This window comes from Vigna umbellata, chromosome 3 (genome assembly GCF_029865625.1).
Source record: "Vigna umbellata cultivar VRB3 chromosome 3, Vumbellata_1.0, whole genome shotgun sequence".
In the NCBI taxonomy this organism is placed as follows: Eukaryota; Viridiplantae; Streptophyta; class Magnoliopsida; order Fabales; family Fabaceae; genus Vigna; species Vigna umbellata.
In genome coordinates, this window is record NC_142167.1 from 24,110,083 (window position 1) to 24,131,785 (window position 21,703).

At 34.7% G+C, this 21,703-nt stretch overlaps 1 protein-coding gene across 1 annotated transcript; it reads left to right on the forward strand.

The window, feature by feature from the left end:
- The first annotated feature begins 18,853 nt into the window (after positions 1-18,853).
- On the forward strand, positions 18,854-20,215 carry LOC148202029 (uncharacterized). The gene is made up of 4 exons (XM_088108454.1): positions 18,854-19,104; positions 19,195-19,411; positions 19,497-19,658; positions 19,740-20,215. The coding sequence occupies exons 1-4, from the start codon at positions 18,931-18,933 to the stop codon at positions 20,213-20,215; spliced, it is 1,029 nt and encodes a 342-aa protein (XP_087964580.1). The 5' UTR covers positions 18,854-18,930.
- Positions 20,216-21,703: the final 1,488 nt, after the last annotated feature.

Consider the following 21,703-nt stretch of genomic DNA (forward strand, 5'->3'; position numbering starts at 1 on the left):
CTCTTAGAGGTCAGCCAAAGATCAAACCGTTCGACCAAAGCTCTTAGTGTTCGGCCAAAGATCAAACCGTTCGACCAAAGCTATACATGCTCGGCCAAAACCCCTAGAGTTCGGTCTTGAATACGTTCGGTCAGGGTTTATTTGGTAGCGTTCGGTCAGGGTTGATTTAGTAGCGTTCGGTTAGGTGTTGATTTGGTAGCGTTCGGTCAGGGTTTATTTGGTAGCGTTCGGTCAGGGTTGATTTAATAGCGTTCGATTAAGTGTTGATTTGGTACTGTTCGGTTAGATGTTGATTTGGTAGCGTTCGGTCAGGGTTTATTTGGTAGCGTTCGGTCAGGGTTAATTTAATAGCGTTCGGTTAGGTGTTGATTTGGTACCGTTCGGTCAGGGTTTATTTGGTAGCGTTTGGTCAGGTGCTGATTTAGTATCGTTCGGTTATGGTTGATTTGGTACCGTTTGGTCAGGGTTGATTTGGTACCGTTCGGTCAGGTGTTGATTTGGTACCGTTCGGTCAGGTGTAATTTGGTAGCGTTCGGTTAGGGTTGATTTAGTAGCGTTCGGTTAGGTGTTGATTTGGTACCATTCGGTTAGGTGTTGATTTGGTACCGTTCGATCAGGGTTTATTTGGTAGCATTCGGTAAGCGTTGACTTAATAGCGTTCGGTTAGGTGTTGATTCGGTACCGTTCGATTAGGTGTTGATTTTGTAGCGTTCGGTCAGGGTTTATTTGGTAGCGTTCGGTTACAGTTTATTTGGTAGCGTTCGGTCAGGGTTGATTTAGTAGCGTTCGGTTAGGTGTTGATTTGGTAGCGTTCGGTCAGGGTTTATTTGGTAGCGTTCGGTCAGGGTTTATTTAATAGCGTTCGATTAGGTGTTGATTTGGTACTGTTCGGTTAGATGTTGATTTGGTAGCGTTCGGTCAGGGTTTATTTGGTAGCGTTCCGTCAGGGTTGATTTGGTACTGTTTGGTCAGGTGTTGATTTGGTACCGTACGGTCAGGTGTAATTTGGTAGCGTTCGGTCTTGATGGTGCTCGGTCTCGGTAGGTAGTCTAAATAGCGTTCGGCCAGAGCTCTCAATGCGAGGCCAAAGTCATACCGTTCGGCCAAAGCCTTAAGCGCTCGGCCAAAGCTCATAGTGTTCGGTTCCAGCCCCTTTTGCTTTTGTTTTGGGTTGAATTAAGTGTGTGGGATGATTGCAACGCATAGTATGATGTGATAATGTGATTATATCACAAGTATGTGAGTATGTGAAACATGTTTGGTGGTTAAAAATATGTGCTTGTACTAGTATGGTTGATGGACGTAATTCCATGGATCACAAAGGGAGGTCACATGGTGGTGCCCTGTAGTGTTGGACGTAATTCCTTGATCTTTCAGGAGAAAATTCATGGTGGTGCCCTAGTAATGTTTAGAATGAATTTCATGGTAGCTCAGTCTTGGGGGTTTTCCTGACGCTCCAATGGTCTTTCATTCTCAAGTAGAGAGGATTGATTCATGTGGTGAAGAGTAGCAGGAGGTCCTAGTCTTGGGTGCTTCCAGTATGGCCCAAGGTGAGTGATGACGGACTAACCTCGTGAGTGTGGTAGGGTAAAACCCATTGGCAATGGCTTTGCTAAGCAGTAGAGGCCACCACGAGTGCATAACCTGCCATAGCTTGACAATCATTCTAGTCCGGACGAGTCAAGTTTAAGTGCAACAAGTCATGTGTGTGTTGTGTATTGTATTTGTCTTTATTTTCATGTTGCCTGTGACTGTTATAACATGATTTTATATCTAGCTCACCCTTGCTTGCTTGGTTGTTGTTGCTTGTGTATGTTTCCTTTTGCGATGATCATCCACTTGGGTGGGAGCAGATAGCGAGGAGGACACTTTGGAAGCAGCTCTTGATGGGGACGGCAGTGCTACAACTTAGATTTGCTAGCTTTTAATTCCATGAACTCATATTATTTTGAAGGACTTTAATGCATCTAAAGTTTTAAATTCTTTGTAATTTCTGGGGAGAAACTCTAATACTCTAGTTTTCAATTCCACACTATTCTAAGGATGACTAAAATCCTAATTACTCTTGACTGCTTTCCTATATTATGCATGATGACGTCTTTATTATATGTATGTCTTTTCTATATATTTTGGGATGTCACAATATATACTAAAATTGACTTGCTCGTGGTGATAAAAAAAATTATTTTTAAAAAAATGCCTAAGTTTTGTAATATTAACTTTGAATCACACCATTTTTTTGTAAAAAGATCTAATATTCATCCCAACTAAAAATGATATTAATTCAATATTTTTATTATTTATTATATTGTTTTGCATTATCTTCTTTCTTTTTAGCAGAGTTATTGTATAATTTGACTACTTTGAATATGTGAATTGAATTTAAATATAAAATGAGATATTTTAAAGTCTTAATTATTAAGAAATAGATTTTAAATATAATTTAGTTCTACAAAACCTTAAAATAAGATTTATACTTAAATATATATTATAAATTGATCTATAATTTGACAATAGTTTTTGGGAAATATTTGTGTACATAGTAATGAAGAAATGGAAAGGAAAAAGAACTTGTGAGATTGAGAAAGAATGCAACAAGACAATGACCAATTAACACCAGGTGTTTTTAGTGTGTTCAACCAATACTAACCAAAAACGGCTTTGGTTTTATATAGAACCTTACATTTACTGCTTTATATTATTCATCAAAATGGTCCCACAAAATATATAACTTTTAGGTGAACTTCGATTTCTCTCCCTATTTCTTTCTTCAATGATAAGATGGAAATTGGAGAAGAGTGAAACTAAGGCGGATAGTTAGGTTCAATAGAAATAGATTTAGACTTATTAATTTTTATTTTATTTTGTTCCTTTTTTATAAAATTTTCAATTTTCAAATAAATGGATGTTGTGTTTTGTAATGGTTTTTTTCTTTGTTTTTTTTCTATCTTTTTATGAGTTTGATTTATTTAAGAATTTTCGTAAATTTTTTAAAAATGTTCATTTTCGAATTCTCCACCATGGTCACTTCTGATTGTCATAATCTTACAATCTTTTTTTTTCTACCTTATAAAGTTTAGAAAAGGTGTCAAAAGCACCATCCTTATAGGTTAAGAATTTTATCCATGTCCATCTAGTGAAGTCGTCGACTACTACTAGTCCATAGCATTTATCACTTACAAATGTGGTTTTTGTAAGACCAAATACATCTATATGAGACAACTCAAAAGGTCTTTTAGTATAAATAACATTTTTACATTTAAAAGATTCTTTGACATGTTTGTCTTTCACGTAAGTATCACAAAAGACTCTGTTGAATGACACTTTAGGCAACCCTCTCACAATGTCATGGTATTGCAACTTTGAGATTAATCTCATGTTTGCATGTCCATATTTATTATGCCATATCATTGCCTCATCTTTTATAGACACTAGACATGAAACACTTTGAGCATGCAACTCATTTAGGTCTATCTTGTATAAGTTTCCTTGCCTATCAACAGAAAATACTAGTAGACCTTTGTTGTCTATGACTCTACATTGGCCTTTTTCGAAAACACATTATATTCACTGTCACATAATTGACTTATGTTAAACAAATTATGTTAATGAATACATTATCAATAAAGGGGGAAATGTCTGTACATATCTTTCCAATGCCAATTATTTTGCCTTTTTGCCAATTAAATTAAAGGAGAGACTTTTTCTTTATTTTATTAATGTATAAACCATATTAACTTTATCAAGTTCTGCACATTTTCTTCAAAGCCATATCCTCTCTCTAAAACTTCAGCCCTAATTTTCTCTGACTTCTCTCTAGATTCCCAGCTCCTTGAACCATAGGAATTCGATTTTGGTGCTACCCAAGGGTCTGCGGAGTAGAGGGCTTCATTTCTACCGAACATCTTCTTCTTTCCGATCGGGGCAGGTTGATTTCTTGTGCTGTCAAGGGTACTGCTAGGACAATTTCAATAGTTGTGCTTGGAGAAACCCAGGTAAGGGGAGCTAGATACTTTTCTATGGGTTTTATGAACAATACATGTGCTGAGATCTGTAATATTCTGTTGTTTGATGAACAAATTTGTGTTTAGAGTGACCTTGTTTTGTATGGATCTGTATGAGTAATTGTGGAACTGAAAATTTGTGTTGTAAATCGATCTGGGGAAAATGGAGATGGTACTCTGGAGTCTGGTTGCAATTCTGGAGAAATATGCAGAACGCTACAGCTTACCGTTCGGTCTTATGCTGCTCTCAGTCTTATATCATTCGGTTTGGTGCTACTCTCGGTCAGTACCGTTCGGTTTTAGTTACCCTATATCTAGGTAGTGTTCGGCCTCATAGCGTTCGGCCAAAGGTCTCAGTACTCGGCCAAAGGTCCTACCGTTCGGCCAAGCTCTTAGAGGGCAGCCAAAGATCAAACCGTTCGGCCAAAGCTCTTAGTGTTCAGCCAAAGATCAAACCGTTCGACCGAAGCTATACATGCTCGGCCAAAACCCCTAGAGTTCGGTCTTGAACACGTTCGGTCAGGGTTTATTTGGTAGCGTTCGGTCAGGGTTGATTTAGTAGCGTTCGGTTAGGTGTTGATTTGGTAGCGTTTGGTCAGGGTTTATTTGGTAGCGTTCGGTCAGGGTTGATTTAATAGCGTTCGATTAGGTGTTGATTTGGTACTGTTCGGTTAGATGTTGATTTGGTAGCGTTCGGTCAGGGTTTATTTGGTAGCGTTCGGTCAGGGTTAATTTAATAGCGTTCGGTTAGGTGTTGATTTGGTACCGTTCGGTCAGGGTTTATTTGGTAGCGTTTGGTCAGGTGCTGATTTAGTATCGTTCGGTTATGGTTGATTTGGTACCGTTTGGTCAGGGTTGATTTGGTACCGTTCGGTCAGGTGTTGATTTGGTACCGTTCGGTCAGGTGTAATTTGGTAGCGTTCGGTTAGGGTTGATTTAGTAGCGTTCGGTTAGATGTTGATTTGGTAGCGTTCGGTCAGGGTTTATTTGGTAGCGTTCCGTCAGGGTTGATTTAATAGCGTTCGGTTAGGTGTTGTTTTGGTACCGTTCGGTCAGGGTTTATTTGGTACCGTGCGGTCAGGGTTTATTTGGTAGCGTTCGGTTCCAGCCCCTTTTGCTTTTGTTTTGGGTTGAATTAAGTGTGTGGGATGATTGCAACGCATAGTATGATGTGATAATGTGATTATATTACAAGTATGTGAGTATGTGAAACATGTTTGGTGGTTAAAAATATGTGCTTGTACTAGTATGGTTGATGGACGTAATTCCATGTGATGGACCAACGCCCGAGGAGAGGTCGATTGAAGCTGCGCGAGCACAAACCGGACCTCCTCGAAGCTTCTCCGACGAAGAATACGCAGCGGAAAATGACAAAAACAGAGGGTTAAACTCGATAGAAACCCTAGAAATGGAAGGAAACCCAATATGAACCGATTAATCGGTTCAAAATGAAGATTGAACGGTGGAAAAGGTTTGGAACGAATCAAGAGTGATTTTAATCGGCTAAAATCAGAGAAAATGATGAAAGATGAAGAAACCCTAACCAAAGGTGCAGATGATTCGGAGACAGTGGAATAAGGATGAAGAAACTGGTGAATCTGAGACTTACTGAAGCAAAGAAATGGATCTGTGATGAAGAATGGTTGGTGATGATGAAGAACATTCTCGAGAGAGAAACGTGAATGAAAAAAATAAGTGAAGAGTGATGTGCTGATGAGGATACGAAAGAGGACGCGTGGCTGCTGAAGGTGTAGGCAGTTTGGAGTGCTGATGTGAGGTAGCAGCGAAGAATAGTAGCGAGGAAACGAGAGAAATAAATGGAGCACAGTGGAATTCAAAGAAAATGAGAATGAAGGCAGTGTGCAAGGAAGGTGGCTAGAGGGAGTCTTTGGACTCTCTAACCTGACTTTTAAGAGAGAATTGTTTCTATTTCAGAAAACTTAATTCTCATTAATCTCAAAAGTCCTAATACAAGAGAGGAGTTGGGTATTTATAGTAACCCATGCTCCTTAAGAACTAAGCTAGAAAATCTAAAAATACAAAAGGAAGACTAAGTCAAATAGGATTCCATCATGCCCTCCCTCTTAAGAAAAGATTTGTCCTCAAATCTGGCAATCGCCTTATGAAGAAGTTCCACACAATCTTTGGGAGCATGGCCATCTTGGAGTGGCCTTATTCTTTTAGATCTAGTTTTCTTCCTCCTGGATCAAACACGAATCTGCAATACACATCAAATATATCTTCGGTTAATATTAATCCAAGAAAGAATTTTTCTTTAAAAACAAGAGAATAAGAACTTCTAATACTTTGATTTGTAATCTTTGAAAATTTTAGAAGTCCAAATTCAATTTTATCTTGAGTTAATTGTTTTCTTAAAGATAACAATAACTCAAGATTTGAATTGTCATATTTTGAAAATGTTTTCATGACAATTGGTTTGAAAGAGAAGTCAAAAATTGAAAAGTAATCAATTATTGGAAAAGAAGTAAAGATTTGGAAACCTTCCCTTTTAGGTCCCACAGTCTTTGAAAGAATAGGATTTGTCATCAGTAACAATTTCTCCTTTTCTTTCTTCTCTCTTTCTTGCCTTTCTCTCTTTTCTTCTTTTCTTTCTTCTTCTCTTCTTAATTCCTCTCTTCTTCTCTCTTCTCTTTTCTCTATTTGTTCTCTCTCTCTCTTCTCTTCTTCTTTCTTTTCTTCCTTTTCTTTTCTCTCAATCTCTCGTTCTCTTTTCTTATCCTTGATCTCCTTAAGTCTTGCCCCAAATTCTAATTCTCTACGAAGAAACCCATGATCATTTAAACTCTCAAGAAATAATTTTCCATCATTAATGCAATCCCTAATTAGTTCTAGGTTTCTTTTAATGCTTGAAGGCACAAACTTTCTTCTCATGCAAGCTTTTAAATCATGCCAATCACGTATGGAGGACTTTCTACCTTTCCTAACATGATATTGTCTTTCATTCCACCACTCTCTTGCATGCACTTCTAACTTAGAGAGATATATACTAAGAACATAATATTCACTCTCTTCACAAAACCAAGGATTTATTTTATCAATTTCTTTTTCCCAAGCTAGGTATGTTAATGCACCTATGTCTTTACCAAATGATGGAAGATTCCTAGCTTGTTTAAACATTTCATCAGCTTTATCTAACCTAGAAGACCTATATGAACCATAAGAAGACATCTTTGATTTTAAAAGTTTTCTTAATCTAAAGGGTTCAAAACTTTCACTTAGACAAGTCCCAGGTAAGAGAGGTGAGCTAAAGAGCTGCTTAAGTACCAAGTCTTGCCTTGCCAGAAATGTCTTAGGCTACTAACTAATTACCCCTTAAATTAAAATCACCTTTAGAAACAAAGTACACAACTCAAACAATTAAGCACAAATAAAAGACTAGACTCTCGGACTCTAATGTGAAAAGGCTTAGAGTTTAATCCCTTTCAGCCTAATCATCCCTAAACGTGAACATAAAAATCAAAGAAACAAAAACACTAAAGAAACCAGCGGACTCTAATGACCCCTACGAGAAACACAAATCAAATCAATATTAAAGTCTACTCCTATGGTGAAGCTTGTAGCTTTGGCTAACAAGACACATTCACCTGTCTAGCTATGTTAAAGAAAAACAAAATAGTCAAGAAAAGTTGCCAAGAGTTTGAAAGAGCACCAAGGACTCTTCCAAAGACTTGGACTTTATAAAAGGCCCTTTTACACACAAAAAATGAAACTAAAAGAAAGCTAGCCTATCAGCCTATTACACATCAAATGGGACAAAAAATTACAAAACATGTACACTGCCACGGTCAGGTACTGGTTCAGCTACAGTCCACCTTTGATGCCAAGTCCTTGTGCCAAAAAGATGTACACTCCTCCTGTTGCTAGTTCGGCCAGCTTTGTCCCCTTTTCTAGCTTCTGGTTTATCCTATAATCACAAATACACAAAACTGTTGTGAGTATTCACTTAGTTAAAACAAATTGCAAAAGAGGATATAGGGCAGTAAGAACTTCCCTTTCTCTTGGCTGCACAAGCTTTCCACTGAGATTTTGTTGTTGCTCAAATAATGGTGTCAACTTATAGGATTCAGTGCACAATTTACAGTCTGCTACAGTACAATCAGTATGGCTTTTCCCAAACTACACAGAAAATTCACAACTAGTTCAGCAGAGAACACAATGCAAATCAATGTCAAATATGTAATTCCAACTAAACTACCAAACAGATCAGCTCTGCACACTAAAATTTCACACCAAATTTCAGCAAGGCACAAATGGAAATGGATATTAAACCAGATGCAAATAGGTGTAAATCAAAGCTGATTAAACAACCATCCAGACTAATCAAAACCTGACTAATCCAATGCAATGCAGAATCAATTCCAATTCAGAGTCAGATTCAGATTGGCTAATCCTAGTGTACAAAAATTACCATACCAGATCAACTTCCAAATAATGCTAAGCAATACAGGCTATAACAGGAACAGTTCAACCACAACAGAAGTAATTTAAGATGAAAGAAACTCCCTTCAGTTTAACACTCCCACGTGAATTGCTTCTGCTTCTGGTTGCTTAAGCTAAACTCTGTTGAGGTGCTATCAGTGAAGGTTCTGGTCTGCACTCCCAAATCCCACTCAATGCTGCAGTTTATCTATACACCAAGATCCCAGAGAAACAAAAGAATTAGTATTTATAACAGCACAGTTCAGATTGGATTATTATCAACACAGAAAACAAATCCCATCCCTAATTTAACTTTCTCCCTGCATTGGTGTTTTTGAACCCTTAAAGGATTATTGCAGCTTCCAAACAACAATTACAACATCCAATTTATGAGCCAGAATTGAATCAAAGAAATAGTTTGCCTACGTTAAATCTGCTAAGCCAACAATAATACTAGACCAGCACTATCACTTAATGTATGAATGTCCAAACTTGCTAAACCAAATTCAATTTTCAGGAACAGTTTAAACCATATGATATCCAAGCAGAATATTCAATCAAATATGGTTAACTATTTCTAATCAGGCACCAATATAGCACGAAACTACACAACAGAATAAAAAAAAACTCCCTATTCAACTTGGTGTAGTTTATGAAGGTAGCAAAGCTCCTTTTTCTCCACTGTAGGTATTCTTGTGTTAGACTTCCCACATGTGCAAACTGCTTTTGAACAGTGTTAATCAGAACAAAATCTGCACAACTAAATGGTCAGCACATTGCAAGTTCAGAAGTTATTTCAGCACTTAAACAAGAACACACTCTCAACAAGAAATTTGGCTCTTAGATGCAGCCACACAAAACTCACAAAAATCAGGTCTATCTCTGGAAGTTTAAAGCACTCAAAAATAAAAAATGAAAGGTTTGGAAGGGAGATTCTCCCTTGGCAGTTCAAAGCTGGAGAGTCTTCCAGACCACCACCACCTAAGATGCTACCAAGCACACAAACCTTCTTTCAAATTCCAGAAACCAGAGTGTAACAAGCTTCTCAATCAAGAATGGCTAGGCTAAGGTCAAAATCAGAAACCAAAACAGAACAGCCACAAATAAGGACAACACAGCAGAGAAACTGACTCAAGATCAGATTATGAAAGCAAACAAAAGCTCAATTACAGAACAGCAGATCAGAGTTTACACGTGCACTGAGACAAAACCAGAGTTATCAACCAAGACAAGCAAGAAACAAAGCTTTTGATCAAAGTAAGCACAACAAATAGAACCTATGGAATAGAACTAGAACAGATTTTAAAAACAATAAAAAGGACTTAAGTTGAACCAGTTATGACTAAAGAAAGTTATATCTGATTTGATTTTGGCAGAAATAGTTTACTGAAACAGTGAACAATATTGTGAATTGCACCAGTTCTCTTTGCTCTTTTTTTTTTCACAATTTGATAGCCAAATGGACGAGTTGGATAACACTTTAGAACTTGCTATTTTCAGTCACAATTCACAACAGATCACCTAATCAGTTTTTGCAACTTAATCAAATTTTTGCCAAAGGAAAGTAAACATGGTTCAACTAAAAAAAAAACAAATCCAAAGGAAAACAAGAGGTTAATCACTCTCAGCCACAGTTATAGTTTCAAATACCACTGGTTTAGGCTTCCTTGAGTGACCAAAAATGTATTCTCAATTGCAGAATTGATAGCAAAGTGAAAACAGTGAATGCACACTATGGCTCACAAACTCAGAAGTTCAAACTAAATTCAATCACTGTTGTAAACAGTTTTAATGCAATTCTGCAGATTCAAATACCTCAATAGATGCCAATGAAACAAAGTCAATACTGGAAAAATTTTGAATCAGAACTTGGCAAAGAATTTAAAACCAAGTATGAATGACTCACAGACTCTTCAAAGCAAATTCCAATTTCGGTGTAATTGGTGAAAAAACAGTGTTGATGTTAATCATTTGCACCCGAGCTCACAATTGAAATTCATCACTCATTTGGTGTGCAATGACATTCACATTCAAACACATTTCAGATCATGAATCGCACAATTATCACATGATACATCAACCAATGCTGCCACTGAAATCTGTCATCGAACTCATTCAATTGAATGTCACGGCTCTTGATGATTGACCAGATTCAAACAAGGCAGATATCAAATCAAATCATGAATTGGAAATTTGAAAGGTTAAACTCAGATTAAGAATAACAAAATAAAACAAAGCACAAGACTAAAACATGACAGAAATGGATTTAGAAAATAAAAACTCAAATAAAGTGAAATCACCGAATAAAATGAAAATAAAAATCAAAGTAATGACTCAAGGCACAAAACAAATCAGAACACTCAAGACAATGAAGGAAAATGATGAACAACTCTGAAATTGAACGAAAACAAAACACAAAGAATCCCAACGAGACAAAACGAACAGAGGATGACATAAAACAGAAACGCGAATCATAATCAAAATGAACAAAATATGAATCAGACAAGACCGAATCGAAACAAAACGCAAAGAACAGAATCAAACCGAGACAGAGACGAACCGAGATACTTACCTTCGAAGCGTGCTCGAACCGAGCTCTGAATACCACTTGATGGACGAACGCCCGAGGAGAGGTCGATTGAAGCTGCGCGAACACAAACCGGACCTCCTCGAAGCTTCTCCGACGAAGAATACGCAGCGGAAAATGACAAAAACAGAGGGTTAAACTCGATAGAAACCCTAGAAATGGAAGGAAACCCAATATGAACCGATTAATCGGTTCAAAATGAAGATTGAACGGTGGAAAAGGTTTGGAACGAATCAAGAGTGATTTTAATCGGCTAAAATCAGAGAAAATGATGAAAGATGAAGAAACCCTAACCAAAGGTGCAGATGATTCGGAGACAGTGGAATAAGGATGAAGAAACTGGTGAATCTGAGACTTACTGAAGCAAAGAAATGGATCTGTGATGAAGAATGGTTGGTGATGATGAAGAACATTCTCGAGAGAGAAACGTGAATGAAAAAATAAGTGAAGAGTGATGTGCTGATGAGGATACGAAAGAGGACGCGTGGCTGCTGAAGGTGTAGGCAGTTTGGAGTGCTGACGTGAGGTAGCAGCGAAGAATAGTAGCGAGGAAACGAGAGAAATAAATGGAGCACAGTGGAATTCAAAGAAAATGAGAATGAAGGCAGTGTGCAAGGAAGGTGGCTAGAGGGAGTCTTTGGACTCTCTAACCTGACTTTTAAGAGAGAATTGTTTCTATTTCAGAAAACTTAATTCTCATTAATCTCAAAAGTCCTAATACAAGAGAGGAGTTGGGTATTTATAGTAACCCATGCTCCTTAAGAACTAAGCTAGAAAATCTAAAAATACAAAAGGAAGACTAAGTCAAATAGGATTCCATCACCATGGATCTCAAAGGGAGGTCACATGGTGGTGCCCTGTAGTGTTGGACGTAATTCCTTGATCTTTCAGGAGAAAATTCATGGTGGTGCCCTAGTAATGTTTTGAATGAATTGCATGGTAGCTCAGTCTTGGGGGTGTTCCTGACGCTCCAATGGTCTTTCATTCTCAAGTAGAGAGGATTGATTCATGTGGTGAAGAGTAGCAGGAGGTCCTAGTCTTGGGTGCTTCCAGTATGGCCCAAGGTGAGTGATGACGGACTAACCTCGTGAGTGTGGTAGGGTAAAACCCATTGGCAATGGCTTTGCTAAGCAGTAGAGGCCACCACGAGTGCATAACCCGCCATAGCTCGGCAATCATTCTAGTCCGGATGAGTCAAGTTTAAGTGCAACAAGTCATGTGTGTGTTGTGTATTGTATTTGTCTTTATTTTCATGTTGCCTGTGACTGTTATAACATGATTTTATATCTAGCTCACCCTTGCTTGCTTGGTTGTTGTTGCTTGTGTATGTTTCCTTTTGCGATGATCATCCACTTGGGTGGGAGCAGATAGCGAGGAGGACAATTTGGAAGCAGCTCTTGATGGGGACGACAGCGCTACAACTTAGATTGGCTAGCTTTTAATTCCATGAACTCATATTATTTTGAAGGACTTTAATGCATCTAAAGTTTTAAATTCTCTGTAATTTCCGGGGAGAAACTCTAATACTCTAGTTTTCAATTCCACATTATTCTAAGGATGACTGAAATCCTAATTACTCTTGACTGCTTTCCTATATTATGCATGATGACGTCTTTATTATATGTATGTCTTTTCTATATATTTTGGGATGTCACAATATATACTAAAATTGACTTGCTCGTGGTGATAAAAAAAATTATTTTTAAAAAAATGCCTAAGTTTTGTAATATTAACTTTGAATCACACCATTTTTTGTAAAAAGATCTAATATTCATCCCAACTAAAAATGATATTAATTCAATATTTTTATTATTTATTATATTGTTTTGCATTATCTTCTTTCTTTTTAGCAGAGTTATTGTATAATTTGACTACTTTGAATATGTGAATTGAATTTAAATATAAAATGAGATATTTTAAAGTCTTAATTATTAAGAAATAGATTTTAAATATAATTTAGTTCTACAAAACCTTAAAATAAGATTTATACTTAATTATATATTATAAATTGATCTATAATTTGACAATAGTTTTTGGGAAATATTTGTGTACACAGTAATGAAGAAATGGAAAGGAAAAAGAACTTGTGAGATTGAGAAAGAATGCAACAAGACAATGACCAATTAACAGCAGGTGTTTCGAGTGTGTTCAACCAATACTAACCAAAAACGGCTTTGGTTTTATATAGAACCTTACATTTACTGCTTTATATTATTCATCAAAATGGTCCCACAAAATATATAACTTTTAGGTGAACTTCGATTTCTCTCCCTATTTCTTTCTTCAATGATAAGATGGAAATTGGAGAAGAGTGAAACTAAGGCGGATAGTTAGGTTCAATAGAAATATATTTAGACTTATTAATTTTTATTTTATTTTGTTCCTTTTTTATAAAATTTTCAATTTTCAAATAAATGGATGTTGTGTTTTGTAATGGTTTTTTTCTTTGTTTTTTTTCTATCTTTTTATGAGTTTGATTTATTTAAGAATTTTCGTAAATTTTTTAAAAATGTTCATTTTCGAATTCTCCACCATGGTCACTTCTGATTGTCATAATCTTACAATCTTTTTTATTTTCTACCTTATAAAGTTTAGAAAAGGTGTCAAAAGCACCATCCTTATAGGTTAAGAATTTTACCCATGTCCATCTAGTGAAGTCGTCGACTACTACTAGTCCATAGCATTTATCACTTACAAATGTGGTTTTTGTAAGACCAAATACATCTATATGAGACAACTCAAAAGGTCTTTTAGTATAAATAACATTTTTACATTTAAAAGATTCTTTGACATGTTTGTCTTTCACGTAAGTATCACAAAAGACTGTGTTGAATGACACTTTAGGCAACCCTCTCACAATGTCATGGTATTGCAACTTTGAGATTAATCTCATGTTTGCATGTCCATATTTATTATGCCATATCATTGCCTCATCTTTTATAGACACTAGACATGAAACACTTTGAGCATGCAACTCATTTAGGTCTATCTTGTATAAGTTTCCTTGCCTATCAACAGAAAATACTAGTAGACCTTTGTTGTCTATGACTCTACATTGGCCTTTTTCGGAAACAACATTATATTCACTGTCACATAATTGACTTATGTTAAACAAATTATGTTAATGAATACATTATCAATAAAGGGGGAAATGTCTGTACATATCTTTCCAATGCCAATTATTTTGCCTTTTTGGTTTCCTTCATAGGTTACTATTCCTCCCTTCTTACTCCTTAGACTTTGGAACATACACCTTTCTCCCGGTCATGTGTCATGAGCACCCACTGTTCAGGTACCAGGACATGGGTTTCTTTTCGAATGCTAAGCATATTTGCAAGAAAGATTATTTTGTATTTAGGTACCCATCTAGCATTTTATCCTTTCTTATTGGATTTGGACATCTTCTTATTTTCAGAAGTTGATGTATAACTAGTATTTTTATCATTGGGATTAACAAAATAAGCGAAGTACCAAAAACACACTAGAAGGGGGAGGGGTTGAATAGTGTTAATGGAAAATTTTTCACAACCCTCCTGATATAGCACGCTACCGAGCTCTTGAAATTTTCCTTTAAATGATTAAAGGCTTGACTCAATAGATTTGTATAATAAAAAAAGTTTGTCGTGCTATTCAGAATGTAGATACTACAACATTTTATTAAGAACTTTCTTCATGAAAAATATCATTTAGCTTGGAAGATTCTTGTGTTTGGAAATAAAGCACGATTGCAGGTTTTCACAAGAGGATCATTTAGGTAAGAGAAGAAATAATTGCACAAGAGATTTTATACTGGTTCCACTATAATCTTCACATGATTACAAATGAGTATTAGACGATTAGGCGTATAAACGATTTTGTCTTTAACAATAAGTAATTTTAATTTTAGGAATAGGATAAGTGTTTCTATTTTTAAAACCTAATCATCTCTTATCATAAGGGTGTCTACAACCCTTGATTAGGAGCCCTAAATGCTCATTTCCCTCAAATATTCTATTTAACCCTTTATATAAAATTTCATTTTCATGTTGAAGTATTTTGATGCATTTAGCATCCTCGACAATCGTTGAGCCTTTTTTTCAAATCTTTCATTCTTTAAAATGAGGTTTTCAACTTCTCGTTTATACTCAACCAGCTTCCCTTTCAATGATTTCGTCTCGTCTCTCAATGATATCAAATCATTTTCAAGGATTCATTTTCTTTGAAAAAATTGTTATTCAAAGTTCATTGTAAGCTTGAACGCCTAAGTGTAAGTCTATGAAATCTACTTCCTCATTTGAGCCTGATCTAAAGTGCCTTGGCTTCTTGCATTTGTAACAAACCACCAGTCCTTCTTTTTGTTTATCCTTTGGTTGACTTCTTGAGGTAGACCCAATGCCTCTTCCTCTAAACAAAGTGTTTCTTTTCTTTTTACACATGGAGTGAATTTTCTTTGAGATGAATAATAATTTGTCATCTTCTTCTTCTTCATTCGAATCTTCCTCATCATTAGATTCTTCAGAAGATTCTTCAGTGTTGAAGGCCTTTGTGGGAGATGGTCTTTGAGCTTTGAGAGTGACGCTTTTATCTTTTTTTCTTAGTCTATTGTCCTGTTGTAGCTCAAGCTCGTGAACCTTCGGGATCCCAACCTACTTTTCTATAATTACACTATCAAGGTTCTTGGATGTTATGAGAGTTATGACTTACTGTCTCCATTGCCTTGGGAGGCTATGTAGAATTTTATCAATATTATCAAAATTATAATAGACCTTACCCATAGATCTCATTAGGATGGTCTGGAATCTGTTGAACATGGCTTGAGTGTTCTCGTTGTCCAACTTGGAGAACAACTCTTATTGTTTGGTTAACAAACTTAACTTGTTCCTCTTTACTTCATTTGATCCTTCATTCGTGATGACAAGAGTGTCCCACATCTCCTTGATGTCTTTGAAGGCCTGGACTTTCCTATACTTTTCTTTAGATAAAGCACACATTAGAGAATTACAAGCTTTGGAGTTGAGAATGTAACTTTGTTTTTAATCATCTAACCATATGCTTCTAGCCAGTAACTCATTCTCTTCTTTTAGAGGTATATAGTTTTCGTTCTCGACTACGTCCAACATGTCAATATGCCAGAATTCAAATAATGTTATTATTCTTTGTTTTAAGTAATCCAACTTCCCCCTTAAACAAAGGAGTGCAGTTAACGACATATCCTTCGTTAAATCGATGTTTAATTTTCTTTGCAGGGGTTGAAAGGTAAGTAATAATTATTAAACACTTAAGTTTATAAAACATTATTTAATGAAAAATCTTTGAAAAACAAAACAATAAGACAATTGTTTTAAGATGTTTCACTAATCATAATTGATTACAAAAATTTGAAATCCAAATTTGGATGCTGGTGCTTTAGCAATATATTTCATATATTTGAAATTCAATTATTTTTATACATTTATACGAAATTTTCGTAATCTCAAAATAAACATCATACTAACAACTAATTATTATACTATATTTATAAATGTATCTTTTGTGCTGATAATTTAAACAATATGTTCTTTTTCCGTTAGAAAAAATATTTTTTTCCTTTAAATTAGAGAAGGTAATTTTCCTTTTGTTTGTATTCAAATAGTGACAACTTCTGTGTCGGACTAAGGATGTTTATGAAAGATAAGTGCTTATTGAATCCAGAGACGTGGGTGCCTATTAGATTCTATCTTACCGCTTTTGATATTTATGAAAAAAGAGTGTTCTCACCCAAGTGCTTTTCTTTTTTCCCTTTCTTGAACAGTTACCAAATTCAATAGTTTATATATAGACAAGGTCTAAAATACAATAATGCCCTTTTTTTTTCCCATATAGTCGTTGCTGCCTAAAGTAGAGAGGAAGCCTACTTTATTATTGTAGTCAAATTCTTTTTAAGTTTTGATACATTCTAATGAGTTATGTTTTCCATGTTTTCTTAATGTTTTTTCGCAGGAACAATTACATTGATGATGCTAAAAGGCTTCTTTTATTTGGTGTCTTGCTCAGGTGTGTTCTTCATCCATAGGTTTGCTCAGGTTTTTTCTAACTATTGTTAGTCATGGTTCTTGAATATTAATCATGTAACAGACTTGACAGTTGTTGTAATACTCTACTTTGCTTCATGCACCCCACAATTACTAATTGTATCGAGGAAAAAACTCAAATATTCTCTAATACTTTACCACATCGTCATATTGTCATTATTACTGCTATCACCGCCGCTTTCATCATTACTGCTGCAGAGGAAGAAGACGAGAGAGAATGTTCTAGACATAGAAAAGAAAAAAATGCACAAAAAAAAAATCATCTTGAAAAAGCTCTTTCCCAAGTATATTTTAAAAATGACTTTCACAATATATTAGAAGTATATAAAAACCTCATTCCGAAAGATATTATATATTATTTTAAACTTTTTTTTTGAAAACTCTATTCTATAATACATGTATAATACATGTATCTGAAAAATTCTATTCTGAAAAATTTATTTCGAAAACTATGTTCCTATAATTTCATTAGGAAATATAATTCTGGAAATTCCGTAAGGTTTCTAGAACGTAATTCTGGAAGACAATTTTTCAAACAGCAAAATGGTTATTTTGAAAATTTTATGGATGTGGAAAGAAATCGTGGTGTATAGTAAGTAAGACCCCGTTAGGTTTTATGCTATTAGGAGTGTTTGGTCTCGAACAATCAAACACTTATATATGTTGTTACTGGTTTTTTCTGTTTATTAAATTGAATAAACGAAGAAGAAATTATTTCTCAAGTCTTAATTTTCTTTGTCCCTTGTGACTTTTTTTTATCTGTATTTTACAATTATAGCTCTTGAATTTGAAGAGTTTTAAATATTTCATTTCCCATGATGGCAGGAAAAACATTAAGTTCTTGTAATAACTAAAATGAAAATCCTCCTTGTGCAGTGGGTCTTCCACCACATGATCCAGTGTTAAATGTGTTTATGTAGCTAGCAACGACGAAAAACAAATTGGTAAAGAAGATTGCATTATAAAGTTCCTTAGTAGGTTGAATGATGAGTTTGATGTAATTAGAACTCAAATTTTGGCCCTTGTTCACTTGAATGAATTTGGGAGGATTTGAAGGTAAATCTTTTGTTATATATTTGAGTGGATTTTGGAGGTAAGTGAGAATGAATTTGGAAGTAAAATTTTTTGATCTCACATCAATCAAATTCTACACTAATTCTCACAAACTTTACTTCCAAAATCCACTGAAATAAACAATAAAAAAATTAACTTTAAATCCTCTCAAATCCATTTAATTACTGAAACCCTTTCCTTAGTACTACAACATGAATTGAGGATTGAAAGTTTAATAATAAATGTAACTATGCAGACAATTTCATAGAATTTTCTAATGCGTTATAAACATTTTACTATTTGTAATTTTATAACCAAAAGATATAAGAAAAACGAACATTTCGAGAATTTATTTTCAATACACAACTTTTTAATTAGATTAGGTAGTGGGTTAAAAGTAACAATCTCAAATATACTTTATTTTGGATGAAAAATGAATAATTTTTAAAAAAATATTTATAAATTTAGAAAATAAAAGATTGTTAATTTACTGATATATTAACATAGATTTGATTAAATATAAGTTATTTATAATTGAGAGTGAATAATTGAACCTAATTAATAGATTTTTCTTGGAATTTCAAAAGAGTGATTAGAGTTTAGAATAACTATTTTTAAGTAAACAGAAGTGAAGAAAAGAATTGAATAAAAGGATAAGGGGAAATTAAAAGTGAAAAAAACATAAAATATTTTAAAAAAATTATTCAAAAGGTGGGAAACTGGTGTGTTTAAATACAAACTGTCCTCACACAGTGCCATCACGATTTCTCTTTGCTTGCATTCTAAGAAATAAAAAATGATGATGCAAGAAAGCCTGGGAGTGGAAGAATCGTTCGGAAAGGTTAACATTTCGCCGAGTCAAGTTGCATTCATAGTAGACCAGTATCTCTGCGCCAACAACTTATCGCATACGCGTGCCACCTTCCGCATGGAAGCATCCTCCCTCTTCGCCGGTTCCTCATTCAATCAGGTTTTCTTTTTCTCCTTTTAACAATGCACAACTCTTTTTCTCTTTCTCTCTTAACCAAATTCATTTAATTTTTCCTTTTTTGTTTTCTAGATATACAAGCCTTCGTTAAATTTAAAGCATATACTCGATGATTATATATTTTTGAAGAGAAAAAACTTAATCTTGAATCAAGAAAGGGTTGCGATCATGCAAGAAAAGTACAGAGTTGAGAAATTGGTGCAGGAAGTGCAAAATGTCGTCTATGCTTATCGTTCCTTTCAGAGGCTAATCCCAATAGATATTCCTGTTACGAATAAAACCCCTTCAGGTACATGAATTTAAACATTGGTGTTTTTTTTCATTCCTGAAATTACAGTCCTCGAAGTGTTATAGTTTTGATTTTATTTTTTTAGGTGTGTGTACTGGTACCACCTCCTTTGTTCAGAACACAAACACATACAACAAAATACACGGGCAGCAGTCTAACAAGAGAAAGAATAGTGAAGCAATACATGCGCCCACAATTGCAAAAAAACCTCGTGGTAGACCACCTGGGAAGAAAAATCAAGTTAAAGGTATAATGGTTTCTGTCTATGTTAAGCATACAATATCTTTTCAATTTAATTTTAACTCTTTTATTTCATGTTCTCTCTCAGGTCTAAACGTGCTCCCACCATTAGGGACTCAATCATTAATTGTGAATTCCACAGCTACAGGTTCACAAGTTCCCACCACCTCATCAATCATAGAGACACAACCTGGAACAGCAACCAATAAATCTGTTACAACATGTAATAAGGATGTTGTTACTCATTGTGAGGCTGTTGTGGTCTGTCCTGAAGAAGAAATAAGTAATCAACCCAGCCTTCACCCTTCTCCTATAAGTTCAGATTCTGACACAGAAGATAAGAGGGAATTAGACTGCAATGCCTCTCATGTATTTTTGGAAAATTCAATACCAAATGAGTTTTCCATCCCAGAAACAGAGAAGGAGCATTCACAGTTGGATCTATCACACGTTAAGTTTTCAGATTTAGATATGGAGTACTGGTCAAACTTCTCCTTCAAAGACACAGGCATCTTTGCTGAAGATTATTTTGATGGTCCAGCTTTAACTCAGGTTGATGCATGAAGGTTTTTTGTTTAGATTGATGTGATTCTATGCAATAACATCTTTCACAAAAGGGGACATGCAGTTCTAGTTTATTAGCTTTTGGTTATTAGATAAAGCCAAAATGATTTATCTTTCAGTGATTTTAGCTTACTTCTTTCTTGTAGGAATATATTGTATTCATCTGGAAAACATGTAAAGAAAATTTCTCCTAATGAATAAAGTTTTCAAATTCTTTTTATCAGTGATGGATCTGTCCTTGGCTTTGATTGCTCTGATGAATTTTTTTTATTAACCCTCAGTTAATTATACATTTTAACTTACGAATTTGAACTAGCATAAAAGAGAAACATTTTTCGAATAAAATGTTGGAAGAGATCTTAAAAAAAGAAAAGAAAACAATTGTTTAATGTGTGTTGTAACTTGTAACCTTTGGTTTACTAGTTTGATACAAGGTAACCTGTATGTGATTTTTGTCACTGATCACTGTTATAATTATTATTGCAAAATTTAATTTGGATTAAATTGAATTTTTCAACAATGGGTTAGTTTCAACTTGACTTTGGGAAATTTGACTATAAAGATTTTCACCAAGGACTAGTTCGATAGGAAAGGTGATACAAAGATTTTGGGTTTTTGTTTGCATTGTCTTTCTCGATTGGGAGGAAATTGAGATATAAGATAGAAGGTCAATTGAAAAGAATCTCCTTAAACAAGTAATATATAATTTTCTGCTTTTGCTTTCTCTTTTACTTTTCCAATTATCATTTTCTTAATTCTTGGTTTGTTTTGTTTTCATTTGGGGAAGGGGCTTTGAATTGCTCTACGTCAACGTGCTTCTTATCAAGGAGTAGGGCCTTAAAAAATGGTTAAGAAACCAATCTCATTAGACCACTTTGTTTCTCCTTCTATCAACTCATTTGGAAGCTTGTTCTGTGATTTAGTGCAATTTGCAAAGCCTGATTTGGTTATCATTACATGATGTTATGTCTTAAAAGGAGAAAAAAAGAGAAAAAAGTGATGGGTTGTAATGGCTGCAAATCTTTTTACTACACTGTCATATCATATGTTACCATTGTGATGGAATGGAATATATGGCATTTTTTATTTTGACTATGAAATTCCCCCGAAGTTTTGCGGTTCTACTCTCAAACAAATCCAAGAATAATAGTGAAAATAGAAAGGAGAAACATGTTGGGCCTAGTGTTGAAAGCCTATTTAGCATGTTCTTTTGTAACCCTTACTTACTTTTTTCTATTTATTTACATGTTTATTACATAGACTTTTAAGAGTAATTCTGATAATGTGATTATTATTAGTACCCTTATAAAATAATTAAAATGAATAATTCATCTTGATAATTACTATTAGATGTAATTAAGTAAATTGTATATTTTTATTAAAACTAAAGCATTTTAAATGAAGATTTATTTAAAAAGATTATCCATCATCTTAATATTTATTTTTATTTTTATTTTCTAAAATCTTGAAAGCATATAAAAGAATGAA

Bases quoted from the DNA above. Each gene is read 5' to 3' on its own strand.
- LOC148202029 (XM_088108454.1), top strand. From the start codon at position 18,931: ATGATGATGCAAGAAAGCCTGGGAGTGGAAGAATCGTTCGGAAAGGTT. The intron at 19,105-19,194 runs GTTTTCTTTTTC...TTTGTTTTCTAG, and splicing joins CCGGTTCCTCATTCAATCAG to ATATACAAGCCTTCGTTAAA. The intron at 19,659-19,739 runs GTATAATGGTTT...GTTCTCTCTCAG, and splicing joins GAAGAAAAATCAAGTTAAAG to GTCTAAACGTGCTCCCACCA.